Raw genomic sequence first — 15,789 nt, forward strand, 5'->3', positions numbered from 1 at the left:
CCGGTCCCGCCTCCTTCCCCCCGCCAGCAGGCGGCCATGGGGCCGGTGGGCACGGCGGCGGTGCGAGATGGCGGCGCCGCGCTGCCCAGCGGTTTCTGGGCGGCGGTGCGCGTCTGGCTGGAGAAGCCGCAGGTGGCCAACAGGCGGCTGTGCGGCGCCGCCATCGAGGCGGAGGGGACGGTGCTGCTCGGGGAAAGCGAGGAAGGGTCTCCCCGTCTCACCGCTGTGCCAGGAAGAGGGACAGACGAGGGGCCGGAGGGGGCTGCGGAGCTGAGCCGGCTGTGGAGGGAGGTGACCAGGCACCTGCCGCCCTCCCTCACGGCCCGGGGCCGGCCGGGCTCCGAGCTCCGCGCCGTGCTGAGGACGCTGCTGCCTCGGGCACGGCCTGCCGGGCCCCCTGCCCCTCCGACGAAGGAGCTGGTGGTACAAGGTGAGCCTCCAGCCCTGGGCACCCCCTCTGATTAATTGGGCCTGAGGGAGGGGGGAGAAAACGGCTCATCGTCCCGTCTTCCTTAGGGAGGCAGGAAGGACTGTGCATCGTGTGGGCTCCTGTCAGAAGCTTCCCCCAAAGAAACACTGCTCGTTGTGCAGACCTAATGACAGCTTGCAAGGAGTGACTGTACCCTATAAATATGCTGAGTTAGCTTTCAGAAAATACATAGACAGCTTTTGCATCAGCCTCGCCACTTCCAAACTGCTTGTGCCAGTTTGCATGCTGTTGGTTTTGCTTTAAAAAAAAAAAAAAAAAGCGTGTTTTTTTTTTGTTTTGTTTTTGCTGTGGTGGAATCACACTGCAGGAAGTCCTGCTAGGACTTAGAGTGGTCCTACTGTGTAAAATTACTTCTGAGTACTGAGGAAGCCTTCCAAAAAAAGTCTATGTTTAGGCTTGTTTGTTTTCTTTTGATGTTGTAAGGTGATGTTCTGAGCTACACCTGGAAAAACCCTGTAAAATTTTCTTGTTATTAAGATTTTTAAAATCTGGAGCATTGAGAGGGGATTGGCTAAGGATAGGCTGAAAAAGCAAGACTTAATGTTTGCTCTATTGCAAATTATTCTTTTCCATCTCACACAAGAAATTTTGGTGTCCATAGATATTTTGGTTTCTTTGTCAACGTAATATTTTCATAGCTTGGAGATTTGCAGTTATCAGTTTTGATGTTAAGTGAAGGATTAGTTTCAAATAGGGAACTTATGTTATTCTAAAGAAATTCCCTTGGATAAGCAATAGCTAAGTGTTGTTTGTTTTTTTTTGCAACTAGTATGTAAATTAATAATACATACGTATCGTGCCATATAGAATAGAGTAAATCCTTTTAGAGAAAATTTATAGGAAGGATATAGGGACTAAATTAAGACGGTAAAAAATAGTAGCATGTGAATACTAGATTGTATGATACCACTTATGTTTCATTACAGTCTCTTTTGTTTTTATTTGAAAGTTGTTTCAAAAGGATGTATTCTTTCCCTCTGTGTTTCCCTTTGTGTAGGAGTTAACTGATACATGCATGAGTAATGTTAGAAAACGTAACATGTTAAAAGTTGCAGGATATCTTCTTTAAATATGGTAGAAGCACTGAAGAGCATGGCCAGCTGTTACTCTGCCCATCTCAACTTTTTCAAAATCCATAGTGTTCGGAACTTAAGCATAAGTATTTTATTCCAAAGGTGACAGATACTAAGATCGGTAGGATCGCTGCTGAACATAACTTACTATTTAACATATTACCTGTGCCTTTACCTAAAAACGGGTCTTCTCAGGTAGTCTCCTTTCAGAGTTACAGAATACTAATTTAGTGTTTGTATGTTGTTGTTATTTTTCATATGGCTACATCCAGGAAATCTAATTGGAAAAGTTGGTGTTGCTAAAACTGAAGAGTGGTTATACTTCATCATAATCACACGGTAGATCATACTGATCATATTTTCCATAGTATTCCATAATATTATAATGTCATGGAATTCTGCATTTGATAGTTTCTCTAATGTCAGGCTGAGCAGGTAAGTCTGCAATAAATTGGAGTGTGCATCCCATAACTCCAGATTTGCTGTGTGGAATGGGAAAGCATCGTTTTTATACTAAAAAATCTCAATGTCTCTAGCTTTTCAGATATTTATAGATTGTGAATAGTCTTGCTGATTGGCCTTATACCTTTTGGGAAACAACATGCAGTAGAGTGCTAAGAGTAGATCTGCTTCTCAGTGTGCCTGATGTCTGAAATTATTGAACTGTTTGAATTCCCAAAATTCAGCGTTGTGGTTCTCCTTCATTGTCCTTGATCTTGCCTCAGTAGTATGCATTTAATATAGTAAGAAAAAAAGCTATTTTTTTTTTTCTTTTGTGCTAGATGGTTTATACCATGTAATAATAATATATCACCATTTACGTATCTTTTCAGATGTTTACAATGGAACTGTGACCTTTCTGCCTTTGGAGGAAAACAAGGAAGGAAAATACCAGATTAAAAAGTGCAATACTTATGAAATTCAGCTTATGCACATAAAAGATGAAGAATGGTGAGTGAGTGGAAGGAAACCCTGAGTTACTTTAAGAATCACATCGTGGTTTAGCGTTGGTGTCCAGGTGATTTGTTTTTTATAACTTGTGTGATTAGCAAGTGGCATTACTGGTATGATCTCAGTGCATAGTGTTCAGTTAAAAATGATACGTAAAATACCAAAATCAACACAAAACGAATCTATTTCAATTTCAAATGTAATATATTGACTGTATGTGTATCCTCATCAGTAGGAGATAACTATGTCTGTGCTGGAAGTCAGGTGTAGGTCTTAGTAAGGTTAAAAAATGAAAAGGAATTGCTCTTTGGAACCTGCCAGGCTTCAGTCATTAAAATGTGTGGACATCTTGGTCTTGAGCGTGGAAGATGTAATTGTTCATGCTGACAGCTTACATAACTAACAAAATCTAAATAAATTTAGAGATCGGAAATAGTGAAATGTACCAACTGATGATATTTTGCTCCTAATTTTTGTTTGTTTTCATGAGGTACCCACTTGTTAGCATTTGGAATATTGTGGTAAATCAGGTTGTTTATTGTATGTGAGTCTTTGGTCGTTGTAGTAAATCTAGCATAGACTCTCATATGGTGTTTGAATTAGGAGATAATGAGCTGTCTAACAAAATCTAGGAAAGACTGTTTTATTATTCATTAACTTCACTTTTATTTTCCTCTTGTTTGTGCATTTATGTGCTTACAGTGTACTCTTAGGCCTTTATTTGATCTTCTGATTTTTTTTCCACTTTATTATATTTTTCTCTACTCATGAGTTGGTGAGATGTGTGAATCCACTGTATGTCATCAAAGTTTTAATTTATTTATTTGTTTATTTTAAGGTCTTTGTCTATTGTTGCTCTGTCTTCAGAAGATTGGTTTTCAGATGGAATTACATACCCCAAACTAGCATGGCTTGGAAATGAACTTTTGCCCAAACTGGCTAAGTGGTCTGTGGAGCAAAAGCACAGTGAGTTTAGAAGTACACTCTCACTCATTTCTGTAGCAAAGTACTGCAAGGTTTATCAAGACCTTAAAGAAAAATACAAGGAGATGGTAAAGGTAAGTTTGGCAATAAATGTAGTAATAACATGCTTTCCTGCCGTTGTTTTTTATTTCTGTTATGTTTCCTGAAACTGCTTCTTCCATTTTTTTTTTTTTTAATAAAGGAATCAGTTTAATTAAAATGCATGCATTATAGTTCATTGGATTGTTTTTTAGTCTTTTACTGCATATGTGGAGGAAAAAAATAGTTTTTATAGTATTTGGAAGAACTGAACTGGAAAATCTTGAACCAAATTCACACTAAATATCTGGTGGTGATAGACATGTTCCACAGTCTTTGTCTTCAAAAAAGAAGTAAGCAGTAGGTCAGTGGATGGAAATACTAAATTACCCACACAATAAAACATAAATATAGTATGTTCTTGTAAAAAGCATCAAAGAGTTAGGAAGCAACGCTGGTTAAAAGTCTGTTGCTTTATTTACATTTTGATGCATTAGTATGCCTTTCTGAGTTGGAGCAGCAGTGTTTTAGTAGCGTCTTATCCTGTGGATTCCTGAAAATGACCTTAAATGCTGTATGATGTAATATCCTTATACACCAAACTCTAGAAACCAAAGAAGTTGATAAATGTTTTTGTAAAACATTATGGAAATGTTGAAAGGTTTTGCTGTTGATGTTTCTCCACTAATAAAAAGATACATGTGGCAGGAAAGTTTGAATCGTGAGTAAGGTAATGGGTTCTTTTTTTTTTTTTTTTTTTTTAAGCTCTTCAGTAGCGTTTTGTACCATAGAATGTTTTAGTCCGTCTCCATTTTTCATTTAGAAAATAGGGATTATACTTTTTCTATCTTTCTCCTTCATATTTTGATTCTTCTTGTTCCATTTTGCCAGGATAGTTCCTCATCTTTTGAAAATAAATTTATGAATACTGTAATTAACAATGCACTTAACAGGAAGAATAATAATATGAGAATTAGAATAAGCAAAAAAATACATGCTCTATTACAGACCAGATGCAGCAGGTTACATGCAAGGTGTGCATATGGAGCTGTAACGTTCTTGGAAACTTTATTGACTGAAAGCAGACATTCTTTATACCAATGTACTTTTGTGTGACTCACAAAATCTTTGTTTACGTTTTTTGTGTGTATTTTTACTCAGTTCAAAATGTATGAAGTATAGAAGTCTATTGAAGAAGATGAGCATGCAGGTAATTCTGAGCTCTCTTTGCAGTATTTTAAGATGGCACAGAAAATAATAGTTTTCCTTTTTTTTCTTTTCTTCTTCTCCTGAAGGTATGGCCTGAAGTAACAGATCCTGAGAAGTTTGTATATGAGGATGTTGCCATTGCTACTTACTTGCTGGTAAGCTTTTATTAGTGTTTTCGAACAAAGCTTGACCAAAAGTGGAATTTGTGGCTCAGAGTGTATTTGAATTGAGCTTGTATTAGGATCTTCTTTGGTAGTACTCTCAATGGCATTTCAGGGATTTATATACAATAACCGATTACAAAAAGTAAGCATTTTACAATAGAATCTGGAAAAAAAAATAATGTGACAAAGCAAGGGGAAAACAGAATTTATTTATTTTTTTTATACCATGACATACCACAAAAAATAAGCACAGTAACAAAATTAAAATTAGAGGAAAATTAACACTTTTTTTGAAGACTTGCAGTCTTTTGTCATAGGACTCTTATGTCACACAGGCAAGCTGTAGTTTTTTTGTTCATTTTAGAGTGGTTAAAACAAAAGCACTTACATACCAAAGAAATAACGATTATTGTCTAGTTTGGAGATGAGAAGCTGTAGGCACATCAATATTTTGATTACTATCTAGAGTGCAGTAAGAGTTTGTCTACCTAGAAGTATAATGCAGATACCTGTTGCATCTCCTCTAAATCAGTATTTGTAAACAAGTTAACTCATTTACAGATCTCATTGAGGACTATTTTAGTTTACTAATTGTTTGTTTAAACTTAGAAACTCAGTTCCTTATCCCATCAATTTTTTAAAATTGTTTGAGGAAGCCTGACTGCCATAGGCTGCTCTCAAAATCTTGAATATCATATTGATGTGACATTGGCTTGTGGAAAGAGCTAGTTAACAGACTTTTATCGTTTTTTCCCACCATGACAGTAGTAGCTGTTGAATGTTGAAAAATAGAAAATGAAGTCAGGTACATGAGGAATTATAATAGTTGTAGCCCCAGGAAAATTCTCTGATGACACTGCTGAAGATGTTGTGCATACAAATTTGCAAGACAGTGTTTATTTACAGTCATAATGTTTTTTAGTTGAAGTAGCAGTAACTTTCCATAAGTTATTAAAATGATGCAATAACTGGCTTATATAAATTAAAGCTTAATATATTAATAACCTAACCTCACTGGGGAAAAAAAAAACAGATATGAATAACTCATTATTTAGAAATATGTTAAATGAGTGATAAAAGGTCCAGTGTTAAATTAATATGGATTTACAGTACTTAAATTGACATGATGAGAGGAGGGGTCATCTGACCCCTTCATTATACTCTGCAGTCATATAAATGCTGCCTACTGTCTAGACACATTACCAGTGAAGTACCTGTTCAGGTTGAATCATAAGAAACTCATCAAGGGATGGAGGATGGGTGTGATCTGAGTAGGAGGCAATAAGAGTTTTCTGGATTACAGTTTGGAGAGCAGAAGAGCAATGATTGCTACATTTAAAAATGTAAACACAACCACGTAATCCTATGGTTTATCTGGAACTTCTTTGCCTAAACTGGCAAAATAACAAGCACCGATGTTACTAATTCTTGTGGTTAAATATTCTTGACAATTTCTGTTATTCATGGGGAAAATAAGAATTGAGAAGCTTCAGCGGACACACTCATTGAGCAAAAAAGAGTTTGACAGGAATAAGAGGAGACTAATCTATATGCTGAGGACAAATATCCTATTATTAAGAATAGCAATTTCCAAATTGCAGAACTATGTAGGAGTAACTACTTAGGTACAGAGCAGGGGCTGGAACTGGACTAAGAGCTTTGGGGGATCCACTTCATCTGATTCAGAATTTGGGGAAGCTGATTCTTGCAAAGTAAATTACAATTTCTTGTCTGGTCTATAGAAAGTTGCAGTTCATAGCCAATTGATTACAAGCGACATTTTTATTTTTATCCCTGCACCCAATTCTTTCTTTTATACAGTGGATATAAAGGCTTCTGTAGTGTCACATGCAGAGGTATTGTTGTTAATTTAGTTGCTGTTTCGTCATGTTAATCTCTTGTGCCATTTGTTTCAGCAGCATATTTTTACCTTTATACTTTCCCTAGCCCAGCCAATATTAATTTCAACTTCAGGCACTCAGAAGTGAGTGGAGGATGCTTAGCACTTGGAAAATGCTCGATACTTTGAAACGTAATCTTACTTCCTCCATTAGTTGTTTTTTTATATTGTTTTTTTTTTTTTTTTTCCCTTCTCAAGTTGCTTTCTCTTTGAGTGCTGTGGCTGTCTTCTGTCACTTCTTCACTGTCTCCCAGCATTCTCCTTTTGTTTCAGACGTCTTATTACTGTTTTCTGACTGGGAAATTTGAGAGTATAAGTCTAAAATGTTTTCTTTTCTTGTCTTAGATTCTCTGGGAAGAAGAGAGAAAAGAAAAAGGATTGGCCAAGAAACAGTCCTTTGTAGATCTTGGATGTGGAAATGGTTTACTGGTTCATATTCTAAGCAGCGAAGGGGTAAATAGAGTGCATTTTAAAACAGACAAAAGATACCTTCATTATTCTTGTTTTGCTTTCCTTTGGCAGGCAAATAGTCAAAATTCAGTTAATTCTTGTCATTAGAACAAGACTTTACTACTCACTAATTATCAAAAAAAAAATAGAGCTTTAGAAACCTTCTAATTATTATTAATAGGTAAATAGAAGAATAGAATGGAAAACAAGGGATTAGAGGTGATCAATTTATGCCTGAAATGATGAAACTGTGTTTCGTTATGTGTCCAAATTTTAGTGTGACTGAAGTAGTGTATGTTAATATGTACATTTAGTCAACTTGTCTGAGAATTTCTACTGCAATTGATACTTACAAATGATACTTTGTTCAAATATTTCAGCACTCTGGTAGAGGAATTGATCTGAGGAGAAGAAAAATATGGGACATGTATGGACCAGAAACTCATTTAGAGGTATTAAGCAAATGTATGTCAATCTCATTCATTTGTAACTTTATTCATTCGTTCATTGCTTCAGGCTGTGTTGATGCAAATGTAATTAAAAGCATGGGGTTATTGACAATTGTCTAAAGCTATGTGTGGGTTTGGTATGCTGCCACTCGTATGTCCTAAAAGATTATAAAGTAAGCTGTAGAGGGGATTAATAGAGCAAAGCTATATCATATGCTTGCTTATTTGCAATTTACTTAGTTTTTCAGCTGAGAACACTAGCATGATTTCTTACTGCTTGTGCAGACATGCACATTATGAAGCAATCCTTGATTTTACTGGAAGTTCAATAGTGAGCAGCTTTATTTGCACCTTCTGTACATCACAAAAGATGTTGGTTTCCAAAGTTGTGGGTAGTTTATTCACGAATTAATAACAGAATCACTCTCAAAGTGATTCTGATCTTATAGTGCTCTGTATTGTTTCGGAACAAAATTGTTGAAACTCTAAGGAGCCAATTCCTCTGCTGTTCTGACCTTGTGGTAAGTCATTGCAATAACAGCCTTCAAAAAAATGGACAGAAAAATGAGTCTGAAAGAGGGATTGTATTTCAAGTTCTCCATTCTTGTTTTTATGAGGACAGGAACAATCTGAGCACAGGCACATTTGCTTCAACTCTAGCTGGTTTTCATTTGATGCTCGTTTAAGTGTGGCAGTGATGAACAGTTGCCCTTTGGAGGTGAAGTGTTCCTGGTTTCTTGTTCTCTAGACTCTGGAGTTTCTCACCTTATTCCTTCAAAAATTGTCAGCTTCCAATACACTAACTTTTCTGTCCATAGCTATTCTCTAGTAGGTTTGGTTGAACATCAGTTCAACAAATCTTTAAATGCTATCAACTTTACATCAAGAAAAGAGCAGCAGCTTTCATAGTTGGGAGGTGGAGCAGTCATATTGTACAGCCTTTGCTTTGCTTTGGTTTGATATTAATTTAAAGCATGAGTTGCAACATGGATATTGGCATTTGTGACATTCAGTGTCTATGCTAATGATATAAACGAATGTAAGAGGTGGTACTTTAGATCACCAAACTACTGTCAGATATAACAAAAACAAATGTGATTATGGGTTACTGTCAAAATGTGGAGTATAACGCTGATAATTCATGCTATGCCTAAACTGAATAATGAAAACTGAAATATAATGGAAGAGTAATTTGCTTAACCATAAGAAAACACTTACAGAACAGTTGTTTTAACATATGCCAACCTTTCAAAAAGGAAATTTGTTAAGTATGTTATCTGGAAATTATATACATAACTAAAAATTGAGAGGGATTTGGTACTTCAAGTAAATGATTATATACCATATTGATACTTAAAGCACCTAAAGCAATGCTTTCTGAAGAGGACAATTGGGATGGAATAGGGAGAGCCCGAGATTTCTGAAATTCCCTGTTAGCTTTTTTGAATTCCTGTACAGATACTATTATACATGTGTGTGTGAATTTGGCATATGTTCTATATATAAAATGAGAGTAAAGGCATCATTTTCAGAATTGTTATTAATGAGATTAATTGGAGATTTGAATCTGAAACATGATTGTTTATTCTTCAAATCTGTCCAGTAATTATTGTGAGATTTGTACATGTTTTTAGAGAAGAACGTATTCTTCCATAGTATAAGGAACTTCAAGTATTTTCTTTGCTGAACTTATTTTCTAGGTAGGAACATACTGAGATGAATGTTAAAAGCACTCTGGAACTTTTACAATTTAGCCTGTATGAGCTGTTCATGCTGTTTGTTTGATGGTTTTTGTTTCTTGTGTGTTTTGTTAAAGAATAACAGAATAGGGTATTCTTAAGATTAATAACCTGTCTCTTTATTCCATATGTAATGAAATAACGCAAACAAAATGCTATCATAAAGGCTGCCAATGAAGCCTTCTTTCCCTGGCGTATTGCTTTCCCATTTCTACTCCTGATATTGCATGTATCATAGGGTACCTCTGATACAACTTGGATAAGAGTGTTCTGGCAACGTACACAAGGAAGAAAAAGTGGTGGGCTGGATTAGGTTGATTATAAACAAATGGTAAGGTTGAAAGGTGGTGTTCTGTGTACTTGGATTTAATTTAGGAAACGCCTGTGAAAGAAGAGAAGATAGTAGGGAAGCTGTGTTCTGATTCATTGCTGTGTGAGACAGAGACATAACAAATGAAATGAGTCTGAAAAACTGGGCCCAGAAATACATGTGATAGGAGAATGGCAAGAAATCATAATCGATCTATAAGATTTGTTAACATACATTTAGGATGTCAGATACCTTCATCAGACTTGTCATTCCTCTCTTTGTCTGACCAATATGTTGTGGGTTGTTGCTAAATTAATTATTTGTAGCTATAAAAAAAATACTGCCTGGCGAAACTTCAAACTGAGAAAAATATTGATGGCTTCTGTGGGTTCTCATTCACCTTGTATTTTTCCTGTTGTAGGATTTTATATTGTTGTTCAGTGCTTTATTGGCAAATAAATCTAAAGAAACCTATAATAAATCGTACTTCAACTTTTTTTATTTTTTTTTTTTTTTAGGAATTATCTATCATGCCAGGTGATAGTCATCTCTTTCCAGATACTGATTGGCTGATAGGTAACCATTCAGATGAATTAACGCCATGGATACCTGTAATTGCGGCCAGGTACTTGGTGGTGGTGGGGAAGCAGGAGGAAAGGAATAAAAGCATAACTACCTATATGTGTTTGGTGAAAACTGCTGCTTTTGCAGCCACATCAGGGGTTCTTGCAAGTTTTGCTTCTTGTGGTGCCAATCGATTATTTTTACAAAATGTTTTTTTGCTGCAGAGAAGCCCAGGAATAGCATTTATTTTCTCATGGAATTCAGTACAGCATTTTGCTTTTGAAGTTCAAACAGAATTTTGTATTTATTCTTTAGACATGAATCTAGTTTAAAAAAAATACTGTTAGTCCTGCCTTTCTTTGAACCATTCTGCTTATCACAACCAGCTGCAATAGTTTGATACCTTGAGATTTAGTCCTGCAGACTCTGTTGATACAGTAGTTTGGTATAGCAAATACTTTATGAAACAGTGACTTTGAATATACTAATAAATTTTCTGAAGGAGGAACATATAAATAGTACTTCATAAAGCTCTGTCACCTCCATAAAAATTTCCATCATTGCCTGTGTCTGGGCTATTTCTTAAATTTGTGTGTTATCTGAAATAACTTTCCATTCAGCAGTTATCCTTTATCCTTCCCATAGGTCTTCCTATTCGTGTAGCTACTTTGTGCTGCCATGTTGCTTCTTCGATTTTCATGGAAAATACAGTCGAAAACAAAGCAAGAAGACTCAGTACAGAGAATATCTCGATTTTGTTGCCCAAGTGGGATCTGTATGTGGTTTTCATGTGGAAGAAGACTGCCTTAGAATTCCATCAACAAAAAGGGTAATTTTGGACTCAGTAGGGCTTTTATCTTTATTTTTAAAGGTGTTGTCTGAAGTGGGGCTTGTTTAAAAAAACAACAACAACAAAAAAACTTTTTGCTCAGGCAGCTAGTGATAGGACACAGAATAACAGAATGGCTGAGGTTGGAAGAGACCTCTGAAGATCATCTAGTCCAACCCCCCTGCAGAGTAGGATGAAGGGGGAATGGTTTTAAACTAAAAGAGGGGAGATTAGATGTTAGGAGGAAATTCTTCACTCAGAGGGTAGTGAGGCACTGGAACAGGCAGCCAAGAGAAGCTGTGGATGTCCCATTCCTGGAGGTGTTCAAGGCCAGTTTCTATGGGGCGTAGAGAAATCTGATCTACTGGGTGGCATCCCTGCCCATGGCAAGGGGATTAGAACTAGGTGATCTTTAAGGTCCCTTCCAACCCAAGCAGTTCTATGATTCTGTGATATTTCTTCGTTATTGTTTTTTGAGATTGAAGCATAGTCAGTTGCATTGCTTTAGATAATATGCTTTGAAGATAGATTACTCAAGAAACCCATGAGTATTTTTAATCTGCTATATTAAAGTTAACATCCTAGGTTACAATCCTCAATACAAGAAAGAGTGAAAGGATTTATCGTTATTTATTATACTTGTCTGTAAGATGGAAAACTTTAACGCTTTCTTTCTGCCTTTGTTTTTCCATCAGCCTATGTTGGTTAATTGTATTTAACTTTGCTGTTTAGAAGCCTGCATAAAACGTGCTGTCTGGCTGGGGGGCTGTATCGAAGTATGGGACTCTGTTTAAATATTATGATACAAATAGTGATTTACCTATTTCTGCTAAGATAGGTGTGCCTTATTGGAAAAAACAGGACCTATCCACCTACAGAATGTGCTTTGATTGACGATCAGATAACACGGTATATTCATAATCGTCAGACTTGTCCTGTGGTTGCATGTGACAGAGGAGTTGGATTTAATCATAAAGATTGCTCTGATGTATGCAAAGAAGCAGGCTCAGGACTTCCTGAAAATGAAATGGAAACTTCTGGTAGAATTTGGATGCCTGGATTTCAACCCAGAGAAAAAGTAGAGCAAATCAGAAATTGTGCTGCCCTCCCTCGAGATTTTGTAGATGATGTGGTTCTGAATGTGGCAAATTTGCTATTAAATACAGTCCCCCAAAAATCATGTTCTAATACTCACGGTGGAAATATGAATACCTGGAATCAAGGAGGTGAGATTGTCTTTCTGGCAACACTTTCTGTTACCTTTTACCTTTGCTGGTGGAGGGTGTTTTTTCCAATGAATTTACATGTTTTTAAATTTAGTAAGTGACATAGACTTTAGGAAATACCATGAACTGAAAAAAAAACACCTTTGATTGCTACTATACAATGTTTTATTGCACTCTGGGGTGCAAATAAGTCGCATAAGTGTATTTTGAAACTCGTGTCTTTGCTTGTTTTTCTTTTACTCTACACTTGAGTACTGTGGCAGAATCAACTTAAACAGAACTTCTCCCTGTTTCACAAAACATCTCTGCATCTAAGCTGGGGAGGATCTAAGTTTATTTTTGGATAGTGACATAATAACTAGCTATAGCTCTTGAAGAAGTGCTTTGAAGTGCCATTTAATTACAACATGATTAGGGATTTTTGGTTGGCTTAGCATTAGAATGAAAAGGAATAGAAGTTGCAGCCTATTTTATAGGCACTCAGTAAGTTTCATTTTCCTGCACCCATATTTATTATTTACTCACTGTAGTTTGTTATATGCTACAGGATATGCTATCGTATATGCAGTTATATGCTACTGTTAGGAAGAAAATGACTCATTCTCCTTCACTACATGCATGTAAACTTTCTACTACGTGCATGTAAACAGTGCTTAGTACATTGAGGATTACTGCAAAAAAAAAAAAAAGCAGTGAAAGAAAAAATACGTCTTACCATGGAAATTCTGACTTGAGACCTGTAGAATGAAAACTGCCATTTTACAGACAATATACATATAAAATATACCATTTATGTGTTTGATATTGGGAACACAAAGTTGTTACAGTACTTGTGTATAATTCATAGATTCTGTTCATAATCGTTAATTTATACAAAAGTTAGGGTTCTCAAGGATTTTAGATATACACATCTTTATAGCTACACCATTATTTATTACAGAAAGCCTTTCCTTGAGAGAAGTAGCAGAACATTTAAATAAAGAAACTTTAAAGAGGCTGAAGAGTGAATATGGAGGCTTACAGACACTGCTCAAGAACAATCATCAAGTATTCGAAGGTAAGAAGTAGATAGGCATTATTTGTTTCGCTTTGCTTTTAAACTTAACTGAAAAGTTACTGTTCTAGTCTGGAAAACTGAGTATTCTTTGTGCCCCTTCATTGCTCCAAGGTACAGTTAGTAAAGCTTCCTTTTGAATAAGACTGGTACGGTAATCAGCAAAAAACTTTTCTAGATCAATTTTGTCTGAAAAGACAAACCTTCAGTTAAAGTGGCTGATCTAATACTGTTGTTTGACTAGGGAGATTTTTTTCCTTTCTTGTAATGTATTCATGATTTAGGGGGCAGGCAAATGCAGAGAAAGTTTGCTAAAGCATTTAATCCGGACCTGGCCTGGCCTTACCAAGCCCTGTAGTATAAATGGCGACGACAAAATCAAACTAGCTTTGCTGTAACTGTGAAGCTTGATGTATTTATATAGTGTGTAGTAGTATGGCTCAAAGGGCTCAGTAACACAATTTTGTGGCTGGCTTGATTTGTTTATAGCTGTGATGGTAGTGGGTTATTTGCTTTTTTTTTTTTCCTTCTCTCCCCTCTTGTAATGTGGTATGGGGAGGGTGTTTGTGTGTGTATTTTTTTTCCCATGTTTGTTTTTAATTTGTCATGGATGTTATCTGCACGTTACCTCTGAAGAAAGACTAAGATTAAGGCCACATCTTTCACAGCATCTTGCATCGCATGGAAAGTGCCTGGGACTTCAAGACGACCAATTTTTGATTGTTTTCTTCAGTAGTCCGTCATTGTAACAAGGGACTTCTGCTAGTGGATGTTGTGGAGGGACCTTGCTCATGCCAAAGAGAACAGAGGAAAATATGTGTAGAGCTCTTAATCTCATCACAAACAGATGTATGCATTCACAAAAAAAAAAAAAAACGAGACTAAGTGATCTATGAGCCCTAATAATCTAATGAGATCTACTGGTCTGCTTATTTTAAGTCTGAGAGAGATTTTAAAGCACTGAACCCACTTCTGGATTGGCTTTGTGTGAGTTTAGAGCTATTTGTGCATCACAAGGAAACTTGGAAGGATAAATTCATCCAGGCTTGAATGTGTGATATTAAACTTTTGCTGGACTCTTTTTTGAACAGTGATTATCAGAATTAATCAGACTTAAACTAGTTTTTTGCTGGTAATTACAGTTTGAACATGGATTAATAAAGTGTTGAACAAGGGAGGGATTATAGTTCTTAAAGATCAAACTTTTTTCAGAACTTGCAATCTAAATTCTGAGGATTTTGGTATAAGTTATCTTACCTGATATATTTTTTTTAAAAAATACACCTCTGTAAACCCTCTCCTCTATGAGGACGATAAATAGGTGCCTCAAACTATTCAGCACGATGGTAAAACATCTCTCAGGGAAATTGATCAATTTTTCTTTAGACCATCTCTGTCCATCTCTATATTACTTCAGTTTGTTGTGCACATCTTTCTGGTTTTTTACAAATGGTACATTTGGTTTTGCCTGAGTGATCCATTTGTAGAAAATATATGTTATTTGCTGACTGTCACTATGCATTTTTTCCAGTATGATTCCCATGGCTGTCTATTAACAGCTGCATTTTTGTTTGTTTTTAAATCTTAGTTCTAAATGGGAGAGTTCATATTCGTGACTGGAGAAAAGAGAAGCCATCAAGGAAAACTAAGCCTGAAGTAAAACGATGCCTTTCAGCTGAAGCATATAAAACACGTCTCTGTTGGTTTTTCATTCATCATCCTAATGGTTGTGCTTTGCCTTCTGAATCTTGCCCATATGCTCATGGGACTGAGGAGCTAAGACAGTCTAAGACTATTAAAAAGAAAAAACATACACAGTGTTAAAAATCTGCCACTTATTTTGAAGTTCGTGTGCATAACTGAATTTGACTGACTTTGGGGGACCACTTAGTGCATGAAGACCTGTAAAGTTTTTTGTTTTTTTTTTTCTTATTCCTATGTATCTTGTTTTCTAGTTGGTTTACAGGTTCTCCTGTATTTTAATTCTTTTATTATTGACATGGAAAGGTTGTAGTAAAATATATACATACTTTTGGGTTTTGTTTGTTTTCTGTAAAAGAATGGCTTGTCTGATATGCATTTGTGTAAATGCAAAAGTTTACATTCTTCACCATCCTTGATTCCATCAAATGTACACGATGGATTTGCAAACCCTAACATTCAGTTGTTTTGCTCAATACTTTCCAGGATGATTTATGGTTTCTTAAAACTCACAGTGTCTCTTGGGAGTAGAAGCAGAGAGGCTTCACTCATTTCTGGCATTTCTGGTAACAGCCTCTTTACTGTGGAGTAATGCTAATTATTATCCTTCCTTTCTTGGCCAGACCTAGTCTAATAAAATGATTGTTGGATTGAAGAATTAACTTCCTGGGAAGTTAT

The 15,789-nt window shown here is 36.3% G+C and overlaps 1 protein-coding gene across 1 annotated transcript; it reads left to right on the forward strand.

The window, feature by feature from the left end:
* The first annotated feature begins 35 nt into the window (after window positions 1–35).
* TRMT44 (tRNA methyltransferase 44 homolog) lies at window positions 36–15,415 on the forward strand. Its single transcript, XM_032187116.1, has 11 exons — window positions 36–430; window positions 2,397–2,514; window positions 3,353–3,572; window positions 4,812–4,880; window positions 7,135–7,242; window positions 7,620–7,691; window positions 10,256–10,362; window positions 10,947–11,130; window positions 11,969–12,356; window positions 13,297–13,413; window positions 14,999–15,415. Exons 1-11 carry the CDS (start codon window positions 37–39, stop codon window positions 15,232–15,234), a joined length of 2,013 nt encoding a protein of 670 aa, XP_032043007.1. The 5' UTR covers window position 36; the 3' UTR covers window positions 15,235–15,415.
* The last annotated feature ends 374 nt before the right edge of the window (window positions 15,416–15,789 follow it).

Source organism: Aythya fuligula, chromosome 4, assembly GCF_009819795.1.
Source record: "Aythya fuligula isolate bAytFul2 chromosome 4, bAytFul2.pri, whole genome shotgun sequence".
Taxonomy (NCBI): domain Eukaryota; kingdom Metazoa; phylum Chordata; class Aves; order Anseriformes; family Anatidae; genus Aythya; species Aythya fuligula.

Bases quoted from the DNA above. Each gene is read 5' to 3' on its own strand.
- TRMT44 (XM_032187116.1), top strand. From the start codon at position 37: ATGGGGCCGGTGGGCACGGCGGCGGTGCGAGATGGCGGCGCCGCGCTG. The intron at 3,573-4,811 runs GTAAGTTTGGCA...CTTCTCCTGAAG, and splicing joins AATACAAGGAGATGGTAAAG to GTATGGCCTGAAGTAACAGA. The intron at 7,692-10,255 runs GTATTAAGCAAA...TTTTTTTTTTAG, and splicing joins GACCAGAAACTCATTTAGAG to GAATTATCTATCATGCCAGG.